The sequence below is a fragment of the Condylura cristata genome, unplaced genomic scaffold, assembly GCF_000260355.1.
Source record: "Condylura cristata isolate star-nosed mole 26May11 unplaced genomic scaffold, ConCri1.0 scaffold00017, whole genome shotgun sequence".
In the NCBI taxonomy this organism is placed as follows: Eukaryota; Metazoa; Chordata; class Mammalia; order Eulipotyphla; family Talpidae; genus Condylura; species Condylura cristata.
This window is the reverse complement of record NW_004567118.1, coordinates 29,365,205-29,389,463: the sequence shown is the minus strand read 5'-3', so window position 1 is coordinate 29,389,463 and position 24,259 is coordinate 29,365,205. Positions and strand designations below refer to the sequence as shown.

The following is a 24,259-nucleotide window of genomic DNA, read 5'->3' as shown; positions in this document are numbered from 1 at the left end:
TTATTCAGCTTCTCGACAGGATCAAGACAGTCCAGGGGAGTGATCAAGATTGGGCTAAATTCATAAGCACCGATGCAATTCCAGTGTCCTCTTTCTGTCAGTGACTTGGACAGAGCCCCCACCCTTCCTTCCTGCACCCATGCTTCACTATCAACTCTGGGTCCTCATTCCGATACCCTCCAAGACCTTGTCCTCTCCAGGGTGGGGTGAAGAAGGGTCTGACTTTACCAGACCCAGCCTTTTGTTCCCACCCTGTCTCCCTCCTCACCCAGGTCCCAAATAACCAGGCCACACACCAGGTTTCAAGTATCTGTCTCTTCCTTTCACTCTCTCAAAAGAAAAAATAAATAATTGCAGAAGGCGGCAGCATTTCCAGTCTTCCCCTGGCTCCCTGACACCCAACCCCCAACCCCTGCCCCCCACCCCCCTCCCATATTCCCCACTCCCTAGACCCATCCCTCCCCTTTCCCCAAAAAAAATCCCAGGAAAAAAAAAAAAAGCCACAGTTAGACCTTCCACTCATGCAAACCAGCAAAGAAAAAAGGTGGGGGGCATGTGGAAGGCAGGGGGCCCAGCGTGGAATCCCCCTACTTATCCCCCCAAAAACCACCTTTGAGAAGAAAAAAATGGAAAAAATAAATGAGAAATCAAGGGACATGGGGAATTATGATGGGGCAGGGGTGACCCCAGACCCTGCCTCAGGAGAGAGCGGAGGCCTGTGGCTCTATATCCCTGCAGCAGGGTGCTCCTTGAGGGGGCCCTGACTTCTGGAATGTATATGGGAGAAATGGGGAGGGTAGGTGACCCCCAGTGGGTTTGTGTGTGCATTGGGGGCGGGCAGTCTAGGGGTCCTAAGGAGCAAGGACTCGGGACCAGGAGCCCGGCTCCCCCACCCAGACCCCAGATACCTGGGGTTCAGGAGCCCAGTTCTGGGGTGTGGGGATACATGCAGAGGAGTGTCCCCCCTCCAATGGACTGGATCCAGTTAGAAAGGAAATAAATAAGAAGGGGTAGGAGGGAGGCAGGGGGCGCAAAGGGCTTGGGCAATTGAGTCCAGACCAAGGGGCCCGGGCGATGGAGGCAGGGTGAGTCCAGGCCAAGCCAGGGCAGGAGTCAGAGTCTCTCTCGGGCTGGCACCCAGATGTAGGGGCCTGAGAGGTCCTCGATGACACGCTTCACCTTGTGGTAGATCTCCTCAAAGCTGTCTCCCTCCACGATGGCTGGGGGTGAGGCGGAGCAGGGAGTGAGATCAGATGCCCATTCAGGCGAGTGGCATAAGCCCGGAGGAAGGGGCACCTTTTTCTAATTCTCTAAGCCATGAGCCATGGGGCTGTACCCACCCACCCAGACAGGGCAGCTTTTTCCAAGTCATCCACCCCGTGAGGATATCTCTTCTGAACATCAGCAAAGGCCTTGTGTGCTATGGATGGGCTCGCTGTGCCTCACCTGAGAAGCACTCTGTGAACTCCTGCTCCAGCTTGGTGGCTCGGTCGAAGGCTTTACGGGCTTGCTCCTCTGTGATCCGCTTATTAATCTCTCTGTGAAGAATAAGAAAGACACAGATCTGAGGGCCTTTGGGTCCCACCCTGCCTTTTACCTTCTCTTTTTAAGGATGTTATGTTGCACCCAGAACTTTCTGATTTGGAACATGTAGCAAAAAATACAATCCCCAAAGTCTTCTGGGGTCAAGCACCCCTAACCCCACCTCATGACCCACCCTAGCCAGGTGTGGCGATTCCAAAGGACTCTCTGGAACCTCACCCTTCCAGCCTTGAGCCCCAAATGAAGGGATTCAGACCCTAACTCCCAACAGCCCCAAGGCCCTGGTTTGCCCCAGCAGGTGTGTGTCCCAAGGGCTGCTGGGAATTTTAGTCCTGCCTACAGCAGAGGGAGAGAGGGGCAGGAGAGGAGGGGAAAGGCCCAGCATCCTCTGGATCTAGCTCTCCTGTGCAGAACCCCCTTGTTGGGGGTGTGGGGGTTGGGGCTGGGGGCTGCTAGAGCAGCTGCTTAGGGTTCTGAGGGGAAAGGTCAATGCAGAGGCTTCCCAAGGCCCATCGCCGCAGGTGTGGGGAGCAGAGGGGAGAGCCCCTGGGACCATACTCACAGCACATTCTCCAGGGAGCGGGGGCGGATGAAGATGGCGATAGGGTGCAGGTGGGCCGCCTGCAGCCGCCGCACGGCATTGGCCGAGACGTCGAGGATGCAGTGCTTCCCCTGGGGGCAGGCAGGGTGGGTGGAGGGGGACCAGCAGGTGGTGCGAAGGACAGACAGAAGTGCCAGGACAGGGCACAGTACACAGACACACAGGAAGGAGGGGAATGGGAGGTTGGCCGAAGGGGAAGTGATACGGATGTCAAAGAACACGTGTGGCAGGTATGAACAGAGTGAAAGACAGAGAGAGAAAAAGGAAAGGGGCAGAGGGCAAGCAGAGGGGAGGCAAACACAGGAAGGGATGGAGGAGAAATGAGGAGCAGGCAAGGAGGGGACCCAAAGGGTGGGGCAAAGCGAGGCCAGAGGGACAGCGGAGTACAGGACGGGGTAGAAAAGGCAGAAACAGCACAGGTGGAGCGAGAAAGCAAAGGAAAAGGAGAACGGAAGTAGGATGCAGGGAGGAGGGAGGGCAGGACGGACAGAGGACAGACAGATGGAAGGAACAAGGAGAGACAGATGGGAAGGAGGAGAGGCAGATGGGAAAAAAGCCACGGAGAGAGAGGGCAGGGTGGGGGGCAGCAGGGAAAAGGAGGTAGCGCAGGAGTGGGAGAGGGGAGCAGAGGGCCCAGGAACAGGCAAGGGGAGAGGGCCCAGGGGAGTCAGGCAGAAGGGAGGTAGCACGTTGGAGCAGCCAGACCACCAGAGACAAGGCCACAGGAAGAGAGAAATGGGGCAAGGAGGAGGGAAGGCGAGGAACGAGGGGGACAGATGGCAGTGTGGAGTTTGGGGTCAGGAAGCAAGGGAGGGAGGAGTGGGGGCAGGGCACCAGAGCAGGCGGTCAGACAGAGTTGCCCAAGAGGAGAAGGAGGTGGAGGAGCAAGTCGAGACCCAGCAGGGAAAGAGACAGAGAGAAAGAGAGTTAGAGAGAGCTAGAGGAAGGCCATGGGGTGGGGAGAAGGGAGGAGGACAAGGGCGAGGGTGCCCGCTGGGTCCTACCTGCTCTGCCACCTCTCGTACGGACTGGACGCTGGTTCCATATAGGTGGCTGTTGTACTGGCCGGCCTCAATGAACTTGTGCGCCTGAATGTCCTTCTCCATTTTCTCCCGGGATGACACAAAGTGGTAATCCCGGCCATCTATCTCATATTCCCGCTTGGGCCGTGTCGTATCTGCCAGGAAGTCACCCCACCCCCCAAAGATCTAACCACCATCCCTCTAGCTTAAAACCTGCCTATAAACCCCTACAGTGCCCATCTGGTCGTCCAGCACAAGGCGGGTGGGGCTGCTGGGGAGGCGAAGACTAAGGAGGGGCAGACCCACCTTTCCCAGCACCCTATGGTCTCCTAAGTCTCTGGAAAGACTACTGTGGAATGTGAGGGTGCTGAGAAGCAACCCTTTTCTGTGTCCTCCCACACCCCAATGTCCAGTCTTCCTATGGCCTCAGAGAGCAAGCACCTCAGCCCATCAGCCCATCCCCAGCCCACCCACCCCCACCTCCACCAAGGCCCCAGCACTCACGGGGAACACAGGATCCAAATTTGTCGGGGAACTCGGAGAGAAGATCATCATTGGCGCGGTCCTTGGTGGGCCCAAGGATGATGATGGGGCGAGCATAGTGCACTGAGGAGAAAGCTGGCTTAGTTGGAGAATGGAGTCAAGGAGCAGAAGGGGACGGGGCCAAGGCACAGGCCAGGACTCACCTTCCATCTGTGTCACTGTCTCGTAGCTCAGAACCGAGTCTTCTCGACCTAGAAGGTAGGACAGCTATGAGGGGCTCTGAGACAGGAGGCTCGGGGCCCCGTGATGCCTTCCTTGGATATCAAGAAAAGGTCAAGCCCTTTGCACCCCAGGTCTTCCCAAACTGACCCTACCTACCCTGTGATCCAGAGCTGGAGCCCCAATCCTAGAAAGGAAGAGCAGACCATATGGTTGGTTGAGTTCAGCCCCAAAAGTCACCAACTTTCCCACTCCACTCCCCACCCCTTCTACCTACCTTGGCCTTTAACCTTGACCACTCCCGTCGCTCAACCCTGTGGGAAACATGAGGGATGGGGGCAAGAGGAATGCCTAATGGGATAACCCCACCTCCCAGCAGTCCCTGGAATGTCTGTCCGAAAGGCTCATGAGAATCACGGTGCCCCAGGAGGGCCCAGTAGGCAGGCCCCAAGCAGTCAGAAGACAGGCCCACGCCCTCCTGGCTGCCCACCCTGAGAAGCCCGGGAACTTCGGCGCCTTGGCAGACAGGCAGCAGCAACTGGGAGCCTCACCGTCGTTTGCTGGGGATAAAGCCAATGTCATCGGTCTCACTGTCAGAGTGGACTCGCCGCGCCTGCCACCACTCCTCATCACTGGCGTCGATTACGTGCAGCACATCCCCAAAGCGGAAGCTCAGGGCCTGGCTCAGGAAGCCGCAGTCCTTGGTCTTGTCGTAATCGAACAGGGCCCTGCAGGACAGGTGGTCATGGGTCAGAGCTTGGCTGAGAATGCCAGAAAGTTCACACTGGCCACCTGAAGCCCATTCTCAATGTTCTGGTCAGAGTCTACAACAAAGAACCATCAGCAGGTGGTTCTCTCATAGGTGCTGTGGAGTCTGAGGAACCCAAAAACGGGGAGAGAACCAGTGCGCCACTGTCACTCAGGCATCACAACAATTAACAGTTGTTCAGTCTATGCTGTGTCCCTTGATTGGTGTGGATTTGTGTAATTTCTAAAGTAAAAGCTAGAATCCCCAAGAAAGCTGTCTACAATACACATGTACATCAGTCAGAGGCGTGACTTGGTATCTATTGGCCCTCATGAGGAAAAAACGAAGATCGCTCTTTGCAAAGTCTTACCCTTATAAGGACCAAATTCCTGTCAGTCAATCACAACCCGTAGGAGCAGGACAAGGAAGGAAGGAACTGAGACAGCAAAGATGGAGACAGAGCAAGACAAGAAAGAAGGCAGAGACTCCAAGACTGTCCAGTGTCACTGGGAAGTCAGAACCGAACAACTTGGGGAGCACACTGGACCCCAGCAAGGAGGGAAAAGTGAGCACATTTCCCAGGAAAGCCAAGTGTCTGGATGGAAATTCAGCAAGAGAGAAAACACCAATTCAGCAAGACAACACACAAGCACACAGGAAAAAGATGAGCTCAGTCCGGGACATGGTGAGTATGAGATGCCTGTGGGACATCCCAGAGGGCATGTCCAGAAAGCAGATGGCCAGACTTCTCAGGGTTGCACCTCTGGGAAGAGGTCAAGCCCGGACTGACAGCTCTGAGAGCAGAGCAGCAGCCAGCCACGTGAGTGGACAGGAGCCCGGAGAGGTGGAAAGAAAGCAGGTAGCAGAAGCTACAGTGCCTGGGAGAGCGAGAAAGATGGGAGGAATCCTTAAAACGAAGCATCATCCACTGGAGAAGCAGCAGAAAAGCGAGAAAGCTGAGCTCGGCTCCCCTGCACTGAGCTCCCAGGGATGTGCAGGCTGGGGCAATATTCCAGACAGCCTGGAGGGCTCTGCCATGCCTGGCACTGACCTGAGTTGCCAAACTGTGGGGCAAGCTGGGGGCCCCTATGGGAAATGCGGGGGGTGACCAGGGGCTAGAGGGCAACAGGGTTACTTGAGGCAAAGGCTACTTTCTCTCTGATACGGAATTTTTCAAAACACTAACCTGTGGAATTTTTCAAAACACTAACCTGTGCAGCTGAGTGCACAAATACCAACTCAGCATCAGACCTGGGAAGGGAGCTGAAGACAGGCTGCGTTCAGAAGGGTAAGAGCACCTGGCTTAGGGCTGTGGGTGGGATCCAGAATAAGGAGCCACGCCCAGGGAGTATCTGACCTGATGTAGAAACCCCTTTTGGGGTTGCTCCGCAGGGAGGCGGTCCCTGAGCCCAGGCTGCTGTTCATGAGCTGCTCCCGAAGGTCATGGATCTTGGCCTCGAATCGGCTATACTCTGAAAAGAACAAGGAGGTTCTTGGGCCCTGGCCGCAGCTACTGCTGCCCTCCCTCAGTCTGCACTAACGCCACGAGACAGTGTACAGCCCACTAGCCCACAAGCAGGGAGAGTTCAGGTCTTGTACCTTCTGGTTTATACTGAGCAATGATCGTGACCGTCTGACCCGCATTCTTCAGGGCAATGGCAGCCTGTTCATGACTGGCATTGCGGAGGTCAACACCGTTGACCTAGACAGAAGAGAGACTGAGTGGCTAGGTGTAAGGCCCAGCCTACCCAAGAGCTTTGGGCTACACCCCAGGGAGGGGGTGATACAAGTGGAGGCTAGCATTCCCTCACCGAGAGGATCTGGTCCCCTTTCCGCAGCTCCCCACTGAGGTCCGCAGGGCCCCCAGCCAGGATAAAGGAGATGAAGATGCCTTCACCATCCTCGCCACCCACGATATTGAAGCCCAGGCCTGTTGAGCCCCGATGGATGACAATCCGCCTTGGTTCTCGGGGAATGTCTTCCTCCCCCAGCAAATCCTTGGCCACTGGAGAGTAGCGCCGAGGCGATGTCGGGGTCATGGCTGTGGGGTAGTCAGTGCCCAGGTAGCTGCTGTGACTGATCTCATTGTCCAGGTGTTGGGAATAAGCTGAGGGAAGACATGAGAGAAAGGATGAGATGGACATTGAGTGGAAAGAAACAGCACCATCACCCTACCTTCTCCCTAGTGAGACAAACTCAGGTGAAGGGGAAGTTTTTCTGCCAGAGATACAAGGTATAGTAAATCAAGTCACAGCAATATCAGATTTCAAGAATTCATAGGTGACATCAGGGTTTGTCTGGCCTAAGGGATAATGGATGTGAAGGTTGTATGTCCTAAGCAAAGCAAAGTATAGTCAGATTAGTTGCTGTGTCTGAAATCACTTAATCTGTAAGATTCCTCAACCTTTTTTTTTTCTCTTGGCCATTCATTTGTTGAAAAAAATTAGGTCATTTGTGGAATGTAATTTTCCACATTCTACTAGGGAAATTCTACCAATAGTGTGTGCATGTGTATGTCTCTAGACCACATCTCTTGGAAATTGGTAATTCATTCCAGTTAATCAGATTCAAGTTCAATTTCATGGTAAGAATACCTCGTAAGTAGGGTCTCCCTGGTGGTGCAGGGGTTGAAATCTCTGCACTATCAAATTATCCACAGCCACTGCAGCATGAGTTCAATCCCTAGCTAGGGAGCTGACCCACATGGAAAGGCAGACCTCTTCTGTCTGACCTGTTGCTCCCTTCAGCAGCACATTTCAGTGAATCTACCTGTTCTGCTCCCCAATCTGTCTTTGGTGAATCCTTACCTACCCACACTTCTGGCCTACACCCCAGTTCTTAGATGCATAAATAAATAAATATATTGAAAAAAAAAAAAAACACTTCACAGATGATGCCAGGTACTACCACATCATCACAAGGTGCAATGTCTGGTTGTCAATTTGTTAGGTAAGATTAATCAGTAGGTACAGGTATGGACAGCCCAATCTAGGAATGAGCTGAGTTTCAGCAACCACTCATTAGCAGCACCTGGCTCTGATATTTCATTTGGGGACTACAAAATAATGAGATGCTATTTTTTTTTTTGGAGAGAAAGGGGAACATTTATTAAGGAGAGTTCTTACATAAATTTCTCCTTATCGACCATATGGTTAATCTGAAGTGCAGTTTGTGCAAGAAAAAGGATAAATGCTCAGCTCTTTCCCTTTATTTGCCACTTTTCAAAATGAATGGGTTCCCTAGCACTCTCCAAAAGCATCCAATTGTTCTTAAGTATCATGACGATCTCACTGATTTTTAACATATTTAATGAGTTTTCACTGAATGGCCAGTAGGAGTCCCTCCTGTGTCTTTAATGTGACCCTAGTGGTTTTGGATATCTTCCTGGCTTTCCAGTATGAAATATGTTATAAGCTCATCTTGTACATTTTTTGCCCAAGGCTCAGAGTCAGCCCTTTTCTCCAAAGAGTCAAGGTTGCTTTTGGTAAGTTATGGCATTTAGAATTAATTCCAACTAATTTTATTATGGTTTTAGAGTATGGTTTCATATTTGGTAGGAGTAGTTATGCCTCATTATTCTTTTCCAAAAATTCCTTAGCTATTCTCCCAAATGTATTTTTCCAGTTGAACTTTAAAACCAACCTACCAGATTCCGGGAAGGGGGGCGGGGAGATTAAAATGCTGATTAGGATTGCATAAAATATATAGATTAATTTGGACAGAGTTCAGATGTTTAGCATACTAAGCTTTTCCATCTGGAAACAGGATGTAATTCTCCATTTTTTCCAGTCTTCTTTTAAGTCCTTCAGTAAACTTTCATCGTTTTCTTCATATATAGCTTACGTGTTTCTGGTCAAGAAACCAGAAATCTATTTTCAAGAACTCTATACATATTTTTTCATCTTTTTACTCCTTACACTTTCTTTAAAAAAAAAAAATTATTTATTTATGCACACAAGAACTGGGGTGTAGGCCAGAGGTGTGGGCATGGTGGGATGAGGAAGATTCACCAGAGACAGAGTGAGAAGCAGACGGGCAGATCCAGTGAAATCCACTGCTGAGGGGAGCAGCGGGTGGGATAAGAGAGGTCTGCTGCACCATGTGGGTCAGCTTCCTGGACAGTTCAGAACTTGTGCTATCGTGGCTGTGGATAGCTTCATAGTGCTGAGACTTAACCCCCTGTGCCACCAAGGAGACCCTCCTTACATTTTCTCATTAATGAAAAGTTACTAATTCTCACCACTAATCTTTTATGTCTACATTCTTCAACCTATATATTACGTTTTTTAATTGATTCACTTAGATTTTAATCTAAATGAACACATAAGGATTTTTGTTCTCCCTTTTAAAATATTTACTCATCCTTCTTACTGAACTGTCTGAAATGTCTAAAACAGTGATTCTGGGACTTACCTGGTGGCATAGGAATTAAGATTCAGCTCTATCACCCATCAAACTATTGCTTCAGCCTGAGTTCAATCCCCGGCCAGGGAGCTGACCCACAGGGCCCAGCAGACCCTCCCATCTTGGCTACTGCTCCCCTCAGCAGTGTATTTCAGTCATCCACCTGTTCTGCTCCCCACTCTGTCTCTCTTGAATCCTCTCACCCTCCACCTCTGACCTATACCTAGTTCTTTTTTTTAAGGATTTATTTATTTATGCACACAAGAACTGGGGTACAGGCCAGACCTGGGGGTGACTTTCTCCACCTACCTTTCCCAACCCTATTAGAAATGACCTTAAGACATCTTTTCTTGAGCCTCCCTGGCGACCTGGGGGTTAAGTCTCAGCATTCTCATTACTACAGCCTGAGTTGGATCCCTGATCCCCAGCCAGGGAGTTCACCCATATATGGCACAGCAGACCTCTCCTATCTTACCCACTATTACCCTTAGCAGTGTATTTCAGTGAATCTGCTTGTTCTGTCTCTGGTGAAACCTCTCCCCGCAGCCCCACATTCCTGGCCTACACCCCAATTCTTCTACACAACTTTTTTTTAGGAGTTATTTATGCATACAGAGCTGGGGTACAGGCCAGAATGGCAGGGGGTGAGAGGACTCATCAGAGACAGAGTGGGGAACAGAAAAAACAGACTGACTGAAATATACTGCTGAAGAGTGTGTTTCAGTGGGGAGACAGTTAAGGATTAGCTCCCCATTCAGGGATGTGCTGCAGAGGCTTCGGATAGCTTCACAGTGCTGAGACTTAACCCTTTGTGCCACCAGGAAGGCCCTGCAATTCTTTTTTTTTTTTGAAGAATTATTTATTTATGCATCCAGAACTGGGGTACAAGCCAGAGATGCAGGGGCGGTGAGAGGATTCACCAGAGACAGAGTGGGGAGCAGAACAGGCGATGAAGTGCACTGCTGAGGGGAGCAGCAGGCGGGTGAGGAGGTCGGCCACGCCATGTGGGTCACCTCCGGGGTCGGGGGTCAAACTGGCACTAAAGTGGCTGCAGCTAGCTTGTAATTGTGGCCACCAGGGAGGGCCACAATTCTTTTCTTTTGACACCGGAATCATACATAGTTAAGAGGTCTCCTAGTCCAATCACCCAGTTTTCTGAAACAAACTCTACTCTGCAATATTATTCCCTTACTTTACAGCTATGAATGATTTACTATTATAGTATAAACTTTTACATCTCTATTCAGAAATAAAAGCAGTCCTCACTTTCCCTCTGTCACATTAGTTTTGTGACCATTTATACTGATCTTATAAAGTGAACTATGAAGCATCTTTTCCTATACTCAAAAGATCTGAAAAAATTAGCTATGAAACCATGTGGTTTGGTACAAACCATGTAGGGAAGAGACTATTAACAATGTTTTCTAATTCTTCTTTGGTGACGAATTTCTCATCTCTTCTCCAACCACAGGAAATAACAGATATTGTGACTATTTTATGAGGAATAGAATGGTCACCACAGGTGTCACCAGGTTAAGGGGAATACATCATGGGGTCCATTAGGGTTTGGAGGGCTCTCACAGGTTGTGATGTCTGGGGGAGCATAGCTGTCACTCAGGTAGGCATTGCTGGGCTTGGCCACCTTTAGGTAGACAATGTCATATGTGTTCTTCAGGGCTGCCACGGCATCCTCATGCATGACATCCTCCAGCCCCACACTGTTGACCTAGGGTCAAGAGAAGCAGAGCTCAGACAGAGTCAGAAACAGCCCCATACAGATGCCCTGGGGGTGAGGTGAGAGGGACCACTCGGCCTGCCCAGGGTCAGTAGGTGAGACCCAAGTGCAAGCTACACAAATGATAGAGTTCCTCACCGCCAGGATCTTGTCTCCAATCTGCAACCTCCCATCCTTGTGGGCTGCACCGCCTTCGATGATCTTTGTTACATAGATGCTATTATCTCCAGGAATGTGCTGGTTCCCAACACCCCCGGCAATGCTGAAGCCAAGGCCTGAAAAGAGATGGCAAAGGTAGGTGCCTGGGAAACAGGCTCTGGGGCAGAGGACAGAAAGAACAGGAGTGGCCACATAATAGGGTACTACCTTTAGGTCCTTTGATGAGCTTGATCTCCATGAGCTTCTCAGCCGGTGGTTTCCGGCGCATGACATAAAGCCGGACAATGGAGCCTGCTTCCTTGAGGGCCTCCACTGCAGCTGAGTGGGTCACCTCCCGCACATCCACTTCATTTACAAACAAGATGCTATCGTTGACCCTGGGGGCAGCAAGACAGGCCTGAGCCAGGAGCTTCCTGCTGCCCTGGCCCTTCCTTTCAAAGGAAACTGCATCCTAACCCCTGTCTCCTCTCCCCACCTGAGACGGCCATCCTGGGCCGCAGCCCCGCCGGGAATGATCTTGGTGATGAAAATGGATGGGTCGTCACCGATGTGTGGGTTGTCAGTGCCACCCGCGATGCTGAAGCCCAGACCTGAGTTACCCTGGGCAGAGAGAAGAGAGGGTCAGCATCCTTCACTGCCCACTCTGGGCAAAGTGAGTATGAAGGGAAGGGGCTAGGGAGCTGCAGTAAGCATGAAGGGGCAGGATTAAGGCTGGCCACCTAGAAAACATGGGCTCAGAGACAAGCACAGACAGAGGGCCAAGCAGACTTCGATGGAGAAACCTGCTCACCCTCTCCAAAGTGATCTCCTCGTATTCCATTTCCCCCTCGGTCCCGTTCACCTGCAACTCCAGCACGGGCCGGAAACACAAAACCAGTGAGACAGACATTCCTACCTGAGAACCTGCCCATACCCTGCTACTAGGATCCAGGCCCTCCCTCTTTCCCTCCTTTCTGCAATGGCCCAAAAATCTAAACAACTCACATATCCTGGGGCTTCTAGAGTATCTGTGTTGACAATCACAGGGGGAGAATTGGCCTGTGAGCGGAAAAAGATGAAAAGCTGCCTGAGTCTTGGCTCAAGAGGGAATCTATAAACAAGGGTCCCAACAGCCAGGTTATCCTTTCAGCCTCTTAAAGCAAGCCTGTTCTACCCCTGGAGGCCCTCAAGGATCCCAGCTCCAACATATTACATATACACACATGCACACGTGCACGGACCTAAGTCTGCCCAGCCCAGGCCACCTGCATGTAGAAGGAGGTGTATGAGAAGCAAGAAGGGAAAGACAGCCAGACAGGGGAGCAGCAGATGGTAAAGAGTGGGGAGGGAGAAGTGGGGTGGGGGGTGGGGGTGGTGAATAGCTTCTCACCGGATGTAACACCACAGGTTGTTATATGCCTTATGTACTACACACATACACCCCAGGGTTTATGTCCACCCGGGTCTTGTGCCCCCTGTGCCTACATATACCCAGATACATTTATAAGTCTCCCCTCAGGTTTGCCTCTCACCTTCACACACATCTGCCCTTAACCCAGGCCCAGGGAATCTGGGGTTCCCCCAGAAACAGGCCCCTCTTTCCTTCTCGCCCACCGACAGCCAATCCACCCCTTCCTCAAGGGACCCTGTTGCCAAGCAACAGTATCTAAGTCCAGCCAAGGCCTGGAGAGACCCACCTCCTGGAGGCCCTGTTGTCAGGACAACGGGGGTGGGGGAAAGGGGAGAGGAAAGGCGTGGCCTACGGGCGGCCAGCCTAGTGATCCACTAGGCCCGCCTCTCCTGCCCTGGGCCCCGCCCCCCGCCGGCCAGGCCAGAGTAGCCCGAGCTGAAGAGGTTTGTGGAAGCAGCGCAAAGCACATAATCTCCCTTCTCTCCTCCCCTACACCCCTCGCCCAATGCGGTGCAAAGGACGTCAGGAAAGGGGAGTGGTAAAAGACATCCGGGGTTTCATCCCTCTCATTTCCCTGAGCCCCTTCACCCAGGAAAGGGTTAAAGTGGGGCGTGCCCAGGGCCTTGACGTCAGTCGCCTTCCCGCTACAGGGTCTCTAGACACTGGGGCGGGGCCAGCTTTAGGCCAGTCCTAGGGGCTTCCCCAATTGCCAAGGCAACCGAAGCCACGTCTCCATGGCAATGAGGGGAGGAAGCCAAGAGCCTCCTTCCGGGGTCCTCAACCTATCACCTCCTTAAACAAATATTTGGAGCCTACGAAGTGTGAAGCACTCATCAAGGATTCCCCAGATTCATTCTTGCTCTCCCATTCCAAAAAGGTCCCCCTCCAACTGCTATTTCTCAATGCTCATTACCATTCTCAAGCACTGTAACAGATTTCAAGCCCACAAATCTATTAACACCATCTTCCGACCCTTTAAAACTCAGCAAGTGCTGCTGTCCAACCAGCAAGCCACTCAAAGCCAAAACCTCATCTACATCCAGCCTCCCGCATCTCCTCAATCCACAACCACATTGGTATCCTGGCCTCTCCTTCCCAGGCCCCATCCTTCAGCCCTCTCTGCCCCATCCCACACACTCCTCTACATCTTCCTCCCTTCAGGCTTCACCTTCCAATCCCAGCCTCTTTTCCATCCACTTCCTTGTGCCTATCCACACTCCAGCACCATGCCTTGGCAATTCTTCCCTCATCCTCCATCCGCATTTCTGACTCCCAGACAGATCAGTACCACTCTTCTTTACTCCATCTTCAAATCGTCAAGATTCTATCTCCAAATCAAAATCCTTCAACTCTCAACACACCCCCATCTTCCCAAAATTGGGACTTCTCTGGTACCCCAGCTCAGACCTCTTCCTGAACCCTCCCAAACCACACCTATAGCGTCCAGCACTGTCCTTTTCCCTTTTCTTCCAGAAAGTTCATATTCTATCACTGTCTTCACCACCACTTTTCAAGCTCCCTTCTTTGACTCCCCTCACCCCAGGACTTAAATACCTCCACCTCTAGTCTTCCTTCCTTCACTCCTTGCAGCCCTGAGTCCCACAGGAATTCTGCACCATCTCCCAACTCAAGAGCTGCACCGTCCTTCCTCTCAGCCAGCTCAACTTGCGGCCCAGACCTCTCTCGCCTTCTGTTTTCTGTATTATCAGAGAATAGTTCTGCTATCCTCCTCTACACCTCTCCTGCCTTCTTCTCACCTCAGAACTTGTTGCTACCTCAGAAACCTCCCCATCTTTTTGATGAAATGTCAGCAACCTCTCCCTTCCCAGGGCATACCATAAGATCCTGGAGCTTCACCCCTGACTCTCAGTGTAACCACAGGACAGCTTTCCCAGCGCTCTCCATACCCCTTCCCCATCGTATGGTCCCAGAAAAGACTGAGGGGGAAGGAGGTGAAAAGTCGACTAAAGAATAAAAGTGTTTAAAAACAGGCTTTCCTAGTCCCAGAGAAGGGAAAATATACTATGAGCACAGAGGAGGAAGGAAGGGAAAACAGGCAGAGTGAGTAATAACAGGAGAGCAGAGGGTACAGAAAGGTCTGGGTGGAGGTGAGGGCCTAGAGGATGAGACAGGGGAAGGCCTAGAAGGAAGGAAAGACATGACAATAGGTTAGGGGAAACTGGGTGAGGAAGAGAGTAAGGAGGAGGATGAGAGCTGACCAAGGCTGAGCAGGCTGAGGGAAAGGACTGATCAGGCTGCAGTCGGCCTGAGCTGGGGATCAGGGAGAGGGAAGAGAGTGCGTGGGAGGGAGAGAGAGACAGCATGAGAATTAGCCAGCCAGCGGGGAGGGAGGAAAGGAGGGGGAGGGAGCCGGAGCAAAGGCCAGGGCAGGGGATGAAGCAGAAAGGCCCCATGAAGTGAAGTCTCAGGCCAGACAGATGGAAAGGGCTAGAGACTCCGGGACAGGGAGAGCCAGGCCCAGAGGCTGGGGGGGGGGGGGGGGGCAGGGAAGGGACAGAGCAAACGAGGGCAGAGAGAGCAGTGGACGCAGAAAACAACCAGAGGTGGAGGCTGTGAAGGAATGAAGAGGGCCCTAGAGAGCATCCTGGGGGGAGGCACTCAGCATGCATACAAGCAGGCAGACACACACACACACACACACACACACACACACAAAACCTGCCTTGGGGTTCTACACCCACTCCCATTATTAGCCTAGCCTCTGCTTCAGCCTCTGCAGAACAAGGTGTTTCCAGGCACCAAATGCCCCCTCCCTCAACCCCCAGGAGTCCAAGCCCCAGACCCCCAATCCCAGCCTCCCCCACCTACAGCTCTCGAAAGCCCTACCGGCCCTTTGGGGTAGTTGTAGCTCCGAGGCTCCGCGGGCTGCACTGGGGAGGGGGCCGCCTGAGTCTCCTACCTTGAAGGGGGAGAGGTGGGTGTGGCCCACGACCCCGTGGACGGCCTCGAGGTGGGACAAGTTCCTCTCCGACACGTGCATCAGCTCGGGGGCGTTTACCTGGTTGGGGAGGTGGGCCGGGCTGTGCTCCAGAGGGGGCGTGTCTTCATCTTGGTAGCGGTATTTCTGGGGATGGGGACAGAGGCATCACTGGGGCCGCCCAGTGCCTCAGGCTCCAGGCTGCCAGGCCTCCCAGCCGCCACGTCTTCCCCAGTCAGTGCAGTGCGGCTGGCCCTGGGGCCTGACCAGCTCCTCCCCCTCCCTCTCCTCCAGCCCATTGGTTCCCCTCTCTCCACGTTCTGACAGCCCCCTCTCCCAACAAGGCCTCAGCACCTCACACCTCTTCCCAAAATCCCCGGCTCCCTCCTCAACCCCTCCCTCTCACACTCAAGGACCCTCACTTTCTACCCAGCACACTCCTGCCAGTTTCTTGGCCCCATTCCCAGGTCCTCACCTTCAAATCCCACCAGTCTTTCAGAGCCCTAGGCCCCATTCTCTAACCTCCCACTTCCATGCCCCAGTTGCAGCTCCAGCCCTAGTTCCATCCCCCCTTTACCCCATCTTCACCACCTCATTCTCCCACAGCAACGCTACCCTCCAGCAGCTTGCATGCCCCAGGCCCCCCCCCCCACAGTCAACTAACAAGCACTTGGCATCAGTCCCACAAGAAAGACAAAGTTAAATCCATCTAGTTCTTCCACTGGCCTCCTTGGCCCCTAAGTAGTGATAAAAGGGCCCCAAGAGTCAGCCACACCCCTACAAATACCAGCCAAGCCCAGCCAGCTAATAGGATGTGCTAGAAAGGGCTGGGGGAGGAACAGCGGCAAGAGAGCTCTGGAGGTGGGGCAGGAAAGGGTGCCCGGTTGGGGGGCTGGAGGGGGGGTAGAATGCTGCCTCAGGGTGAGTTCCTGTTCTCCCTCCAGCTTTTTAGAGTTTACACCCAACACAACCTCTGATTCCCATATCAACCACCTGAAATCTCAAGGGCCTCCCAGGATAGCTCAATAGGAAATCAGCAAATGAGATTAACTGGGGGCCAGTGAGAAAGGAAAAGGACAACTGGAGATAGTAATGAATGACAGCAACCGGGCCTGGGTGCTCATGCCTCTGCAGCCACAGAAGCTGAGCCTCCCAAACTCCAGGCTCGAGAAAGATGAAGAAGGTGGTTTTGTTAGGCAGGATTCCCTCAGGGACTGGCGAGGCAAAATGCACTCACTTCCCATACACATAGGTTAACAAGAGAAGGGAAGACATCCCTCTCAAAAAAGTGTCTCAGAAGCTGTGAGTTAGTGCCCCAACATTTGGAGAGCAATGATTTCAAAATTAAACTGGAGGAAGCTCATCAATTCCTGATACTATGATTCTGAAAATTCTGAGCACGATGAACCAAGGCTTAGGATATAGCCCAAATCTGGCTATAGATACAGGTATAAAAGGAGAACTGGAGGGCCCTCCCTTGTGGCACAACAGTTTAAAAGCACAAGCGCAGTGAGGCTTTCCACAGCCACTGCAGCATAAGTTCCATTGCCCCCCAGGGAGCTGCCCCACAAGGTGTGGCAGACCTCTCCTGTCTGGCTGGCTGCTCCCCTCAGCAGTGTATTTCAGTGAATCTGCCTGATCAGCTCCCACTCTGTCTCTGGTGAGTCCTCTCAATCCCCACCTCCTCTGGCCTGTACCCCAGTCCTTGTATGTGTAAATAAACCTTTTTTAAAAAGAGAGAGAACAGGAGGGGGAAAATGGTAGAGTGAACATAAAGACCTTCAAACCCAGGCTACAGAGACTAGAACCAAGAAGCACCTTGATACATTTGAAGAATCTAAAGAAAGGAAATAGTTGTTCCTTAGATACACTGCATTTCCTGGCCTCCTAGTTTCAATGCTAAGAGCAAGAAATGTAGAGACGGGGGAATATCAGCTAACTAGCCCTCCTCAAAGGTTCAGTGCTCTTGAACAGGGTTCCATGAAATTAAAGAGGTTGTTGCTCATTACACACCCTGAAAAAGTGGTCTTCACCCTGGAGCGTGCCCAGAACTGGAGGACCCTGGGAGAGGAGAAGCAGCTCTTCTCTCTCACTTCTTAACACTTTAAGTTTTGGAGTCTGAAGGAGGGCTTGAGCCCAGTGTCCCTCCATTTTGACCCTACCTCACAGAAAGAAATTCCTGAATCTGATGAAGAAATGGCAAGGTGTACATAAATAAAATGCTAGAGTAGAAATAAATGTCATCATTTATTCTAAAGGAAATGATGGTAAACTGTTGTCTCAGTAAGACTGCAAACACCTCTCCCTGCCCCACACCCAGCCTCATAGCGGGAAGGGAGATGCTAGGACTGAGGAAAAGGCTTCTCAAGAACTGGGGGGAAATGGGAAGGAAATGGGGAACGAGGAAAATGTACCAAAGTTCTCAGAATCTGGCTGAAGGAAGTAAAGGCCTATGTTCAGTCCCTGGACATTGTCAAAAGAAAAAAAAAAATTTAAACGAACGAACCAACCAACCAACAAAAAACATCTGAGGGTATGTAAGAGTATTTCCAAACTGCAAACTGGGAGGTGGGTGTCTGGGTCAGCACCTCTCAGTGCAAGATTACAGGGAACTAAAGCAGGATGGGCAGCAACGGAGACTCTCCTTTACCCTACTGGGACTCAGGGCCTGACCGGCAACAGTCCAAATGCTATTAGGGTCCAAGTGTGGACCCCATATATTAGTATATAATACCAGTAAAAGGCCTAGGGGCAATTGTTGTTCCTTCCCCCTTAGAACCCTCAATGCCGGAGCTCCAGTTACAAAGAATGACCTGGAACGGAGACTTGCACCCCCAAAATAGTGGGGTGTGAATAAAAGTGGGTGATAATAAGAGGGGAGACCCACTGCTCCTGTCCGTAAGACACTGCAACCCAGAGACCCCGAGCCAAGCAGAAGGAAGAGCTACAGCACTTGAAGCTTGTACCCTGAGATTTTGGGGGTCCGGGAAGGGGGAGCGGGGCCGGAGCCCATACCGCGGCACGTACCACGCAGAGACACATGGAGGCGAATCTGTTCCGAGCCGACATGGAGAAGGGGAGGGGGGCTGAGGGGAGGGGGTGGGAGAGCAAGGGTTCCAGGGTTGGGGAGGGGGAGGGGCAGAGGGGCGGGGGCTGCGGCGGCCGCGGCGACAGGAGGCTGCGGCCGGAGGGGGGGCGGCGCCTGCGCAGTGCGGGTGAGCGTCACTGAGGGAAAGAGGGGGTGAGGGGAGACCCTCTTAGCCATCAACTTTCCCGGTTCTAGCAGTTTCTCTGAGGACTTAACCTCCCACATTATACTCCTTTTCCGACTCTATAAATGGAGACACTCCTAAAATTTGCTGATTTATAACTCTGATTCTCAGGGACCCCTTATTCCATCTAACCTCCCAAGCCTGAAATCCCCAGGTCCCCTAAACCATTCCAAAATACCCCGGACTCCCGGGGTACGGGAAAGTAAGTAGGACCCCTAAGGGATCTAAGCAGCCTCTGACAAGCCCCTCCCCCAACTCCCTAAAGATTTGTTAATGTAAACAGCACCTCCTCAGATGCCAAGATCTCCCGTTTCAATCGTCAGTTCAGCCCCACCTGAGGGCCGCACACTGCTTTTCCACAGATCCTTGTTTTTGTTCTCAAATTAATCAAATCCTTAAATCATTCCTTTTAAAGTCGTACTATCCCCCAACCCACTAACAGAGACCTTGAAATTACCCTTGCTGTAATATAAACATCCAAATAAGCCAATCAAATTCGTTTGGGGTCTTCTGTTCAAATCCTTGGCTGTAAAGGATGACCTTCTAATACCAATTCCCAGTATCACCAGACCCCAAATTCAGGGAATACTTAATGTACCTTAAAGCTGACTCTACACATTCCGTCGCAATCTCCTCGATTTACTCCCAAACCAACTATTCAATACTTCCCCTATTCCTTTGCTTTTTGCTCCTCAAAATCACACATTACCCACCCAACAATCTCAATACCCCTTCTAATGATCCTGAACTCCAAACTTGTGGAAAATTGCTCCCAAATATATCTATCACCCCCACACCCAAGTCTCAAAAAATGTTCACTTCAGTCAAATTTGGAGTGTAATTTGCAGTGACCCACACAAATTCCAAAACACTCCAAACCGACCGCCTCAAGTCTCTTCAGAGGCCTCCATTTTCTACCAAACAACTGAACCTGAAAGTATCTCTTTCAAATATATTCCCATTCAACGCCCACCTCTCCAACTCTTAAAGCACAGCAACCACAAATCTATTTTTCTGGTTTCTCTAAGATGTCCACAACGTGTCAGAAAAGACGGACCTCCCTAGCAGCGTCTCGCCCAGGCCCCCTCTCTTCCCATTGACCAGAATCTGTTCAATGCGCCCCGAAGACGACCCCCAATGCCCTAGTTTCATGTCAGTATAGAATGCTTGGATTCTCAGGAGTCAGTGCGGTGGGGGCAGTTTTCGAAATTCCTTCCAGAATAGAAAATGTACAGGCCCTATTTCTCCACCAGTGGGCGCTATGGCCAATTAAGACCCTCTCCCATCCCCCATTTCCTTTTTCCCTCCATTTTCCGTTTCCCCGTTGCCCGGCAACGCAGCAATCAAGGACTTCGTTGTCGCCTAGCAACCGTCTCCCTGGCACTTAGAGCTGAGGTAGGAGGTTGTGCTCTGATGAAATCTGAACAGGCCTCCATCTTAGAAAATTAAGACGTCAGATCGCCCAACCTCCGGATTCTCCTTTCCAAGGACCCCCGGCCATCCCGCACTGCGCCTCGCTGTTATTTAGACAAGTCCTCTAACCCCGTCTCCTTTCCGCACATGGGACTACGCCACGCCCCTGACAGTTCAGTCCCGCCCTCATTTCGTTCAGGTAACCCAGCGCCAAGGCCCCGCCCCCTCCCGAGTGTTGCTGCCCGCCTCCCTAGATAGAGTATGCCTAACCCCGCCCACCTACCTCCCGGAGACCACGCCTCCGTCCACTTCCCGCCCATTTGCTCCCCGGCCTCGCCCACACTGTCCCTCCGCCACGCCTCTGTCAGCCAATGAATGGGACTGTTGGCCACACTGCCCCGCCCCCCGCATTTTAGCCTTGCCCAATAAGGACCACCCGGAGGGTTTAACCGCTTCGCCTCCAGGGCTCTGGCCAAAAGCCCCCGGTCTTTACCCACTTTCCCACCCTCCCCCACTTGTTCTGCTCCGCCCTCCGCCACCCTCGCCCGGCCCTCAACTCCACCACGCAACATCAGTCGTCGCCGGTTACCATGGTAACGGCGGCAGCAGCGCGCAGAGAAGGGGGGAGGGACGGGGGCGGAGTGGGAGAAAATGCTCACAGAGAGGGAGATACCGGCAGTGATACAGGCACGGATTAAGATTAAGTGATAGCTGTAAAGGCAGAGTTGGAACAAAGCACAGGGCCTGGCACGTAGTTGATATTCAACAAATATTTCTTAAATTACTGCAACAGGAGTCTAAATATAGGCAATGAAAGATGGACGACTTTCAGAGGGAGCTGGGACGCTCAACGTGTCCTCAAAGTCTGAGCAGCCCCTACCCTACCCACTATTGGGGGAGGGGGCAGGAGCCATGTGCCCCCTGCTGGCTCTCCCTGAGCTACCCTCCGCTGCCCTGGATAGAGATGAACCACAACTCCCAACAGCCTCACGGGCAGCAATTCTCTTAACATCGAGGGCTCTGTGCCTCAAGGCCTTATGGGAGTTGGAGTCCCCACCATCCGGAGACTGACAAGTTTTCCGTCCAAGGAAGGTGGCAAGCCTGGGTCTCCACGCCTCTGTAAAATCCAAATGTAGGATCCTCTCTGCGCAAGCCTTCTTCCTTCGGGGATGCTCAATCCTGGGCTCTATCGAAGAAGCAGCAGTCTGGAAGGGAGCTGAAGAAGCAGCCTCTACCATAACAGCTGCCAGTGCAGCAAGCCCCTCACCCTCACCGGTATATTTGTGTTCACCTATTGGAAGCTGAGCCCACACACACATTCCAGTTGGCTTTCTATGTACACCTGTAAAACGCTAAGGCTAAGAGGCAGGCTCAGGGCAGGAAACAGGAAAAGCAGATCGGACAAACATTACAGGAGGCCAAGCCAGAGAAACTGAGGCACAAAATATTTCACTGAAACTACAGGGGATAAAGGAAGAAGCAGAGTGGGAGAAAAGCCCAAGGCTCACAGGCTAGGTAGTGGGAACCCCAAATCTAAAAATCCTCAACCCCAATTGCGTCCATCCATGCTCACACGTGCACAATGCATGTGTACACACATGTGTGAGTTTGTGGCAGGGAACATGTGTGTCCTTAGCTCCCTCCCCTGAGAAGCTGCAGTTCCCACTAAATATAACCCCCTCCCCAGCCTGTGACTCACCCGGACCCCGCCTCCCCGGCCCCCACTTCCTGTCCCACCCCCCAGCCCCCAGCTGCCTGCCACCCGCCCAAGCCTCCCTCCACACACCAGGCATCCAGCTTTCCAGTCCCAGTCTCACAGCCAAGACCTAGGTATTCTGCACCCCACCAGGAGCTTGCTTGCAGTCCCCATCCATCTCCTGCTCCTTCCAGCACCAACCTACCCACAAGGATATCCTTGGACAGAGCCTCACTACCGCCAGACCTGCCCTCCTCCTACTCCTTTTCACCCCAGTAACCTTAAATCCAGGTGTACTCCCCCACCTTGATGCCTAGTATCAAGCAAAATGGGAACATTCCCCTCCATCTGCTCTTCTCCCTCTTCTTCAACCAGGGGTAGACAGAGTGTGGGAGGAGGTGCAGACATTGGGCACCTGCCTGGATCACCCCCTGATTTTGCATCACCCACCTGGCCCCCACTCCTCAAATCCCCTCTCCCAAAACCTCTCCTCTGCCTCCTCCTTCATCCTCTCTTCCTCCTCCTCCTTAGAAGCTGACAATCTCAGCTGCTGCAACCTTCTACCTCCCATGGGAGTACCCCAAATCCTAACCTCACCTGGTCCAGCCCCTCAGGTGAATCTATCAGGCCCAGCCCTCTGACAACTCCCAACTAGTCCCATTCCATAACATCAAACCCTAAATTAACAATTTCCTTGAATTGAGAAAGCACCTCCAAATCTATCTACCACCAGATGCTGGTTCTATAGCCTGAAGGCCCACCCCTTCCCTGCCAGCTGACACCCCCAGACCAGTCAGGGGCTCACAACCAACAACCATGCCAGGAGCCCCTTAAAACTGGACAAAGCACCCAAAACACAGCTTGTACCCCAAAATAGAAGAGGACCCCCCCATACACACACATAGTCCACTGTCTACATACAGGAGCAGGACTCCCATGTGAGCCAGGCTTCTACTTAAGTAAGTCTCCCTTAAACAAATGCAAACCCACCAGGTCCCCAAACCACAGAATACCCCAAATTAACCATTTCTCTACAGGTATACAGGGATCACTCCAGGGGGCACCTGTGGCGGAACCCAGCATTTTTAGATATGAACCTCCAAACTGAATTATGACCCCCAAGTGTATTTTCTCATACTCTCACTCCAGGGCCCCCAGCCCCAGATTAAGGTGGTCTAACCTCTCCCCACAAACTCATACCCTCCTCCCAGTTTATAGCCCCCCTCCATCATGCTTACCTTGGTTGTCACTATACAGAGACAGTCCATGTTGGGGGGCCTGGCCGCGGTGGCGGGTAAGGGGCTCTGACTTCATCGGAGTTTCCTTCCTCCCCTCGGTGGGTCCTCACCCCTCCCCCCTCCGCACCCCACTTTTGCAGGGGGGGCCAGGATGGGGGGAGGGGTGAGAGGGGAAAGAGGGGGTTGGAGAAGAGAAGGATTGGGGAGCGTGGGAGGGAGGGGAAGGGGGCCCTAAAAAGGGGTCCCCAATGGAGGGGATGGGGTTTGGGGTGCACACCCCGATTCTCAGGAGGGGCGAGGGCACCACTGGGGGCTGGCAGCCCCGGAGTTCGGGGGCTGGGGCATGAGCTAAGGTGGGGGAGGGGAACTGGATTTCGGGTAGCCCCGGGTCTGGGGAGGGTCTTGCCTAACCGCGGAGGGCTAGGGGCCTTGGAGGGGAGTGGGATGGGGGGGTTGGAGGCGGCAGCGGCCGAGGGAGCCGTGGAGCCTAGGAGGGAAGGGGAGAGAGGAGGAGAGAGGAAGCAGGGGGAGGGAGGGAGCGAGGAGCGAGAATGGGGGGGGTGCCTTGGCAGAGTTAACTCCTTCAATGCTGGCAGGAACCCGGATAATGGGAAAGGACATTAGAAGCCAAAGCAGAGAGGCCCTGAGGTGAACAAGGAGACCTGATCAGCTACCAGCGAGGACAGCAGAGACTATGAAGCTGGATCTTATTTCTTAGAGGAGAAAGTGCCCATAGAAGAGCTGAGAAAACCATGGTTGCTTAAATACAGGAGAAGCCGTGGCAGAGGGTAGGGGTTGAGGGAGGGGCTGCCAAGAGGGAATCCCTGGGGGCTTAGCTCTCCCTCTGAATTCTCAGGAGGAAGCCTGAAAAGTAATTATGTGTTGGACTCTTTAGAGTCTGAAATTGGGACAGGCAAAGAAAAGAGGCAAACAGGAGGGAGAAAAGCTGCAGAATGGAGACAGTGCCATTCTCTGTGCCCCTTACTCAGGATTTTGTTACTAGGACCCCCAGGTCTGTTTAATATTGGCAATACTCTGCTCTCCTCCATCTCTGCCTACTCCCTCAGGACTGAGGCCCCTATCCCACCCCCTTACCTGACTCTCAGAGATGGAAGCCTCATAATAGTCCAGGATATCTGTCAAAGGAATAGAATTGAGTTACCCTCCCCCAACCGCCTCCCTGGCCACCCTGCCATTATCTGTTCTGGTCTGTCTGGCTAGGGAGAAGCTCCTCCAGCCAAGGTTGTACACGCTCCTTGTAGTCCATGGTCCTCCGCATGACCCTTAGTGGGGCTCCTGCTTGAAACAAATGCTCTCCAGGCTCCCAAACAGCCCCCAAGTCCAGCCAGTCCTTTTCACCATTGCCCCTCAGGAAATCAGGGCTACTCACCCAGCAAGG

At 52.6% G+C, this 24,259-nt stretch overlaps 1 protein-coding gene across 10 annotated transcripts; it reads right to left on the bottom strand.

Annotated features, from left to right (window-relative positions):
• Window positions 1-300: 300 nt before the first annotated feature.
• On the bottom strand, window positions 301-23,382 carry DLG4 (discs, large homolog 4 (Drosophila)). Of its 10 annotated transcripts, none has more exons than XM_012726245.1 (20): window positions 22,861-23,382; window positions 15,224-15,388; window positions 11,898-11,951; window positions 11,704-11,754; window positions 11,389-11,513; window positions 11,121-11,290; window positions 10,893-11,029; window positions 10,601-10,745; window positions 6,427-6,722; window positions 6,215-6,317; window positions 5,973-6,087; window positions 4,419-4,595; window positions 4,145-4,181; window positions 4,027-4,054; window positions 3,852-3,899; window positions 3,670-3,771; window positions 3,148-3,320; window positions 2,105-2,214; window positions 1,447-1,538; window positions 301-1,220 (listed from the first exon to the last, which is right to left on the bottom strand). In XM_012726245.1, exons 1-20 carry the CDS (start codon window positions 22,888-22,890, stop codon window positions 1,114-1,116), a joined length of 2,265 nt encoding a protein of 754 aa, XP_012581699.1. In that variant the 5' UTR covers window positions 22,891-23,382; the 3' UTR covers window positions 301-1,113. The 10 variants fall into 10 exon arrangements, with proteins under 10 accessions (XP_012581699.1, XP_004684746.1, XP_012581702.1 ...); XM_004684689.2 differs by having other exon boundaries at window positions 15,323-15,388; XM_012726248.1 differs by having other exon boundaries at window positions 11,704-11,763; window positions 15,323-15,388; window positions 22,861-23,381.
• Between the last annotated feature and the right edge of the window lie 877 nt (window positions 23,383-24,259).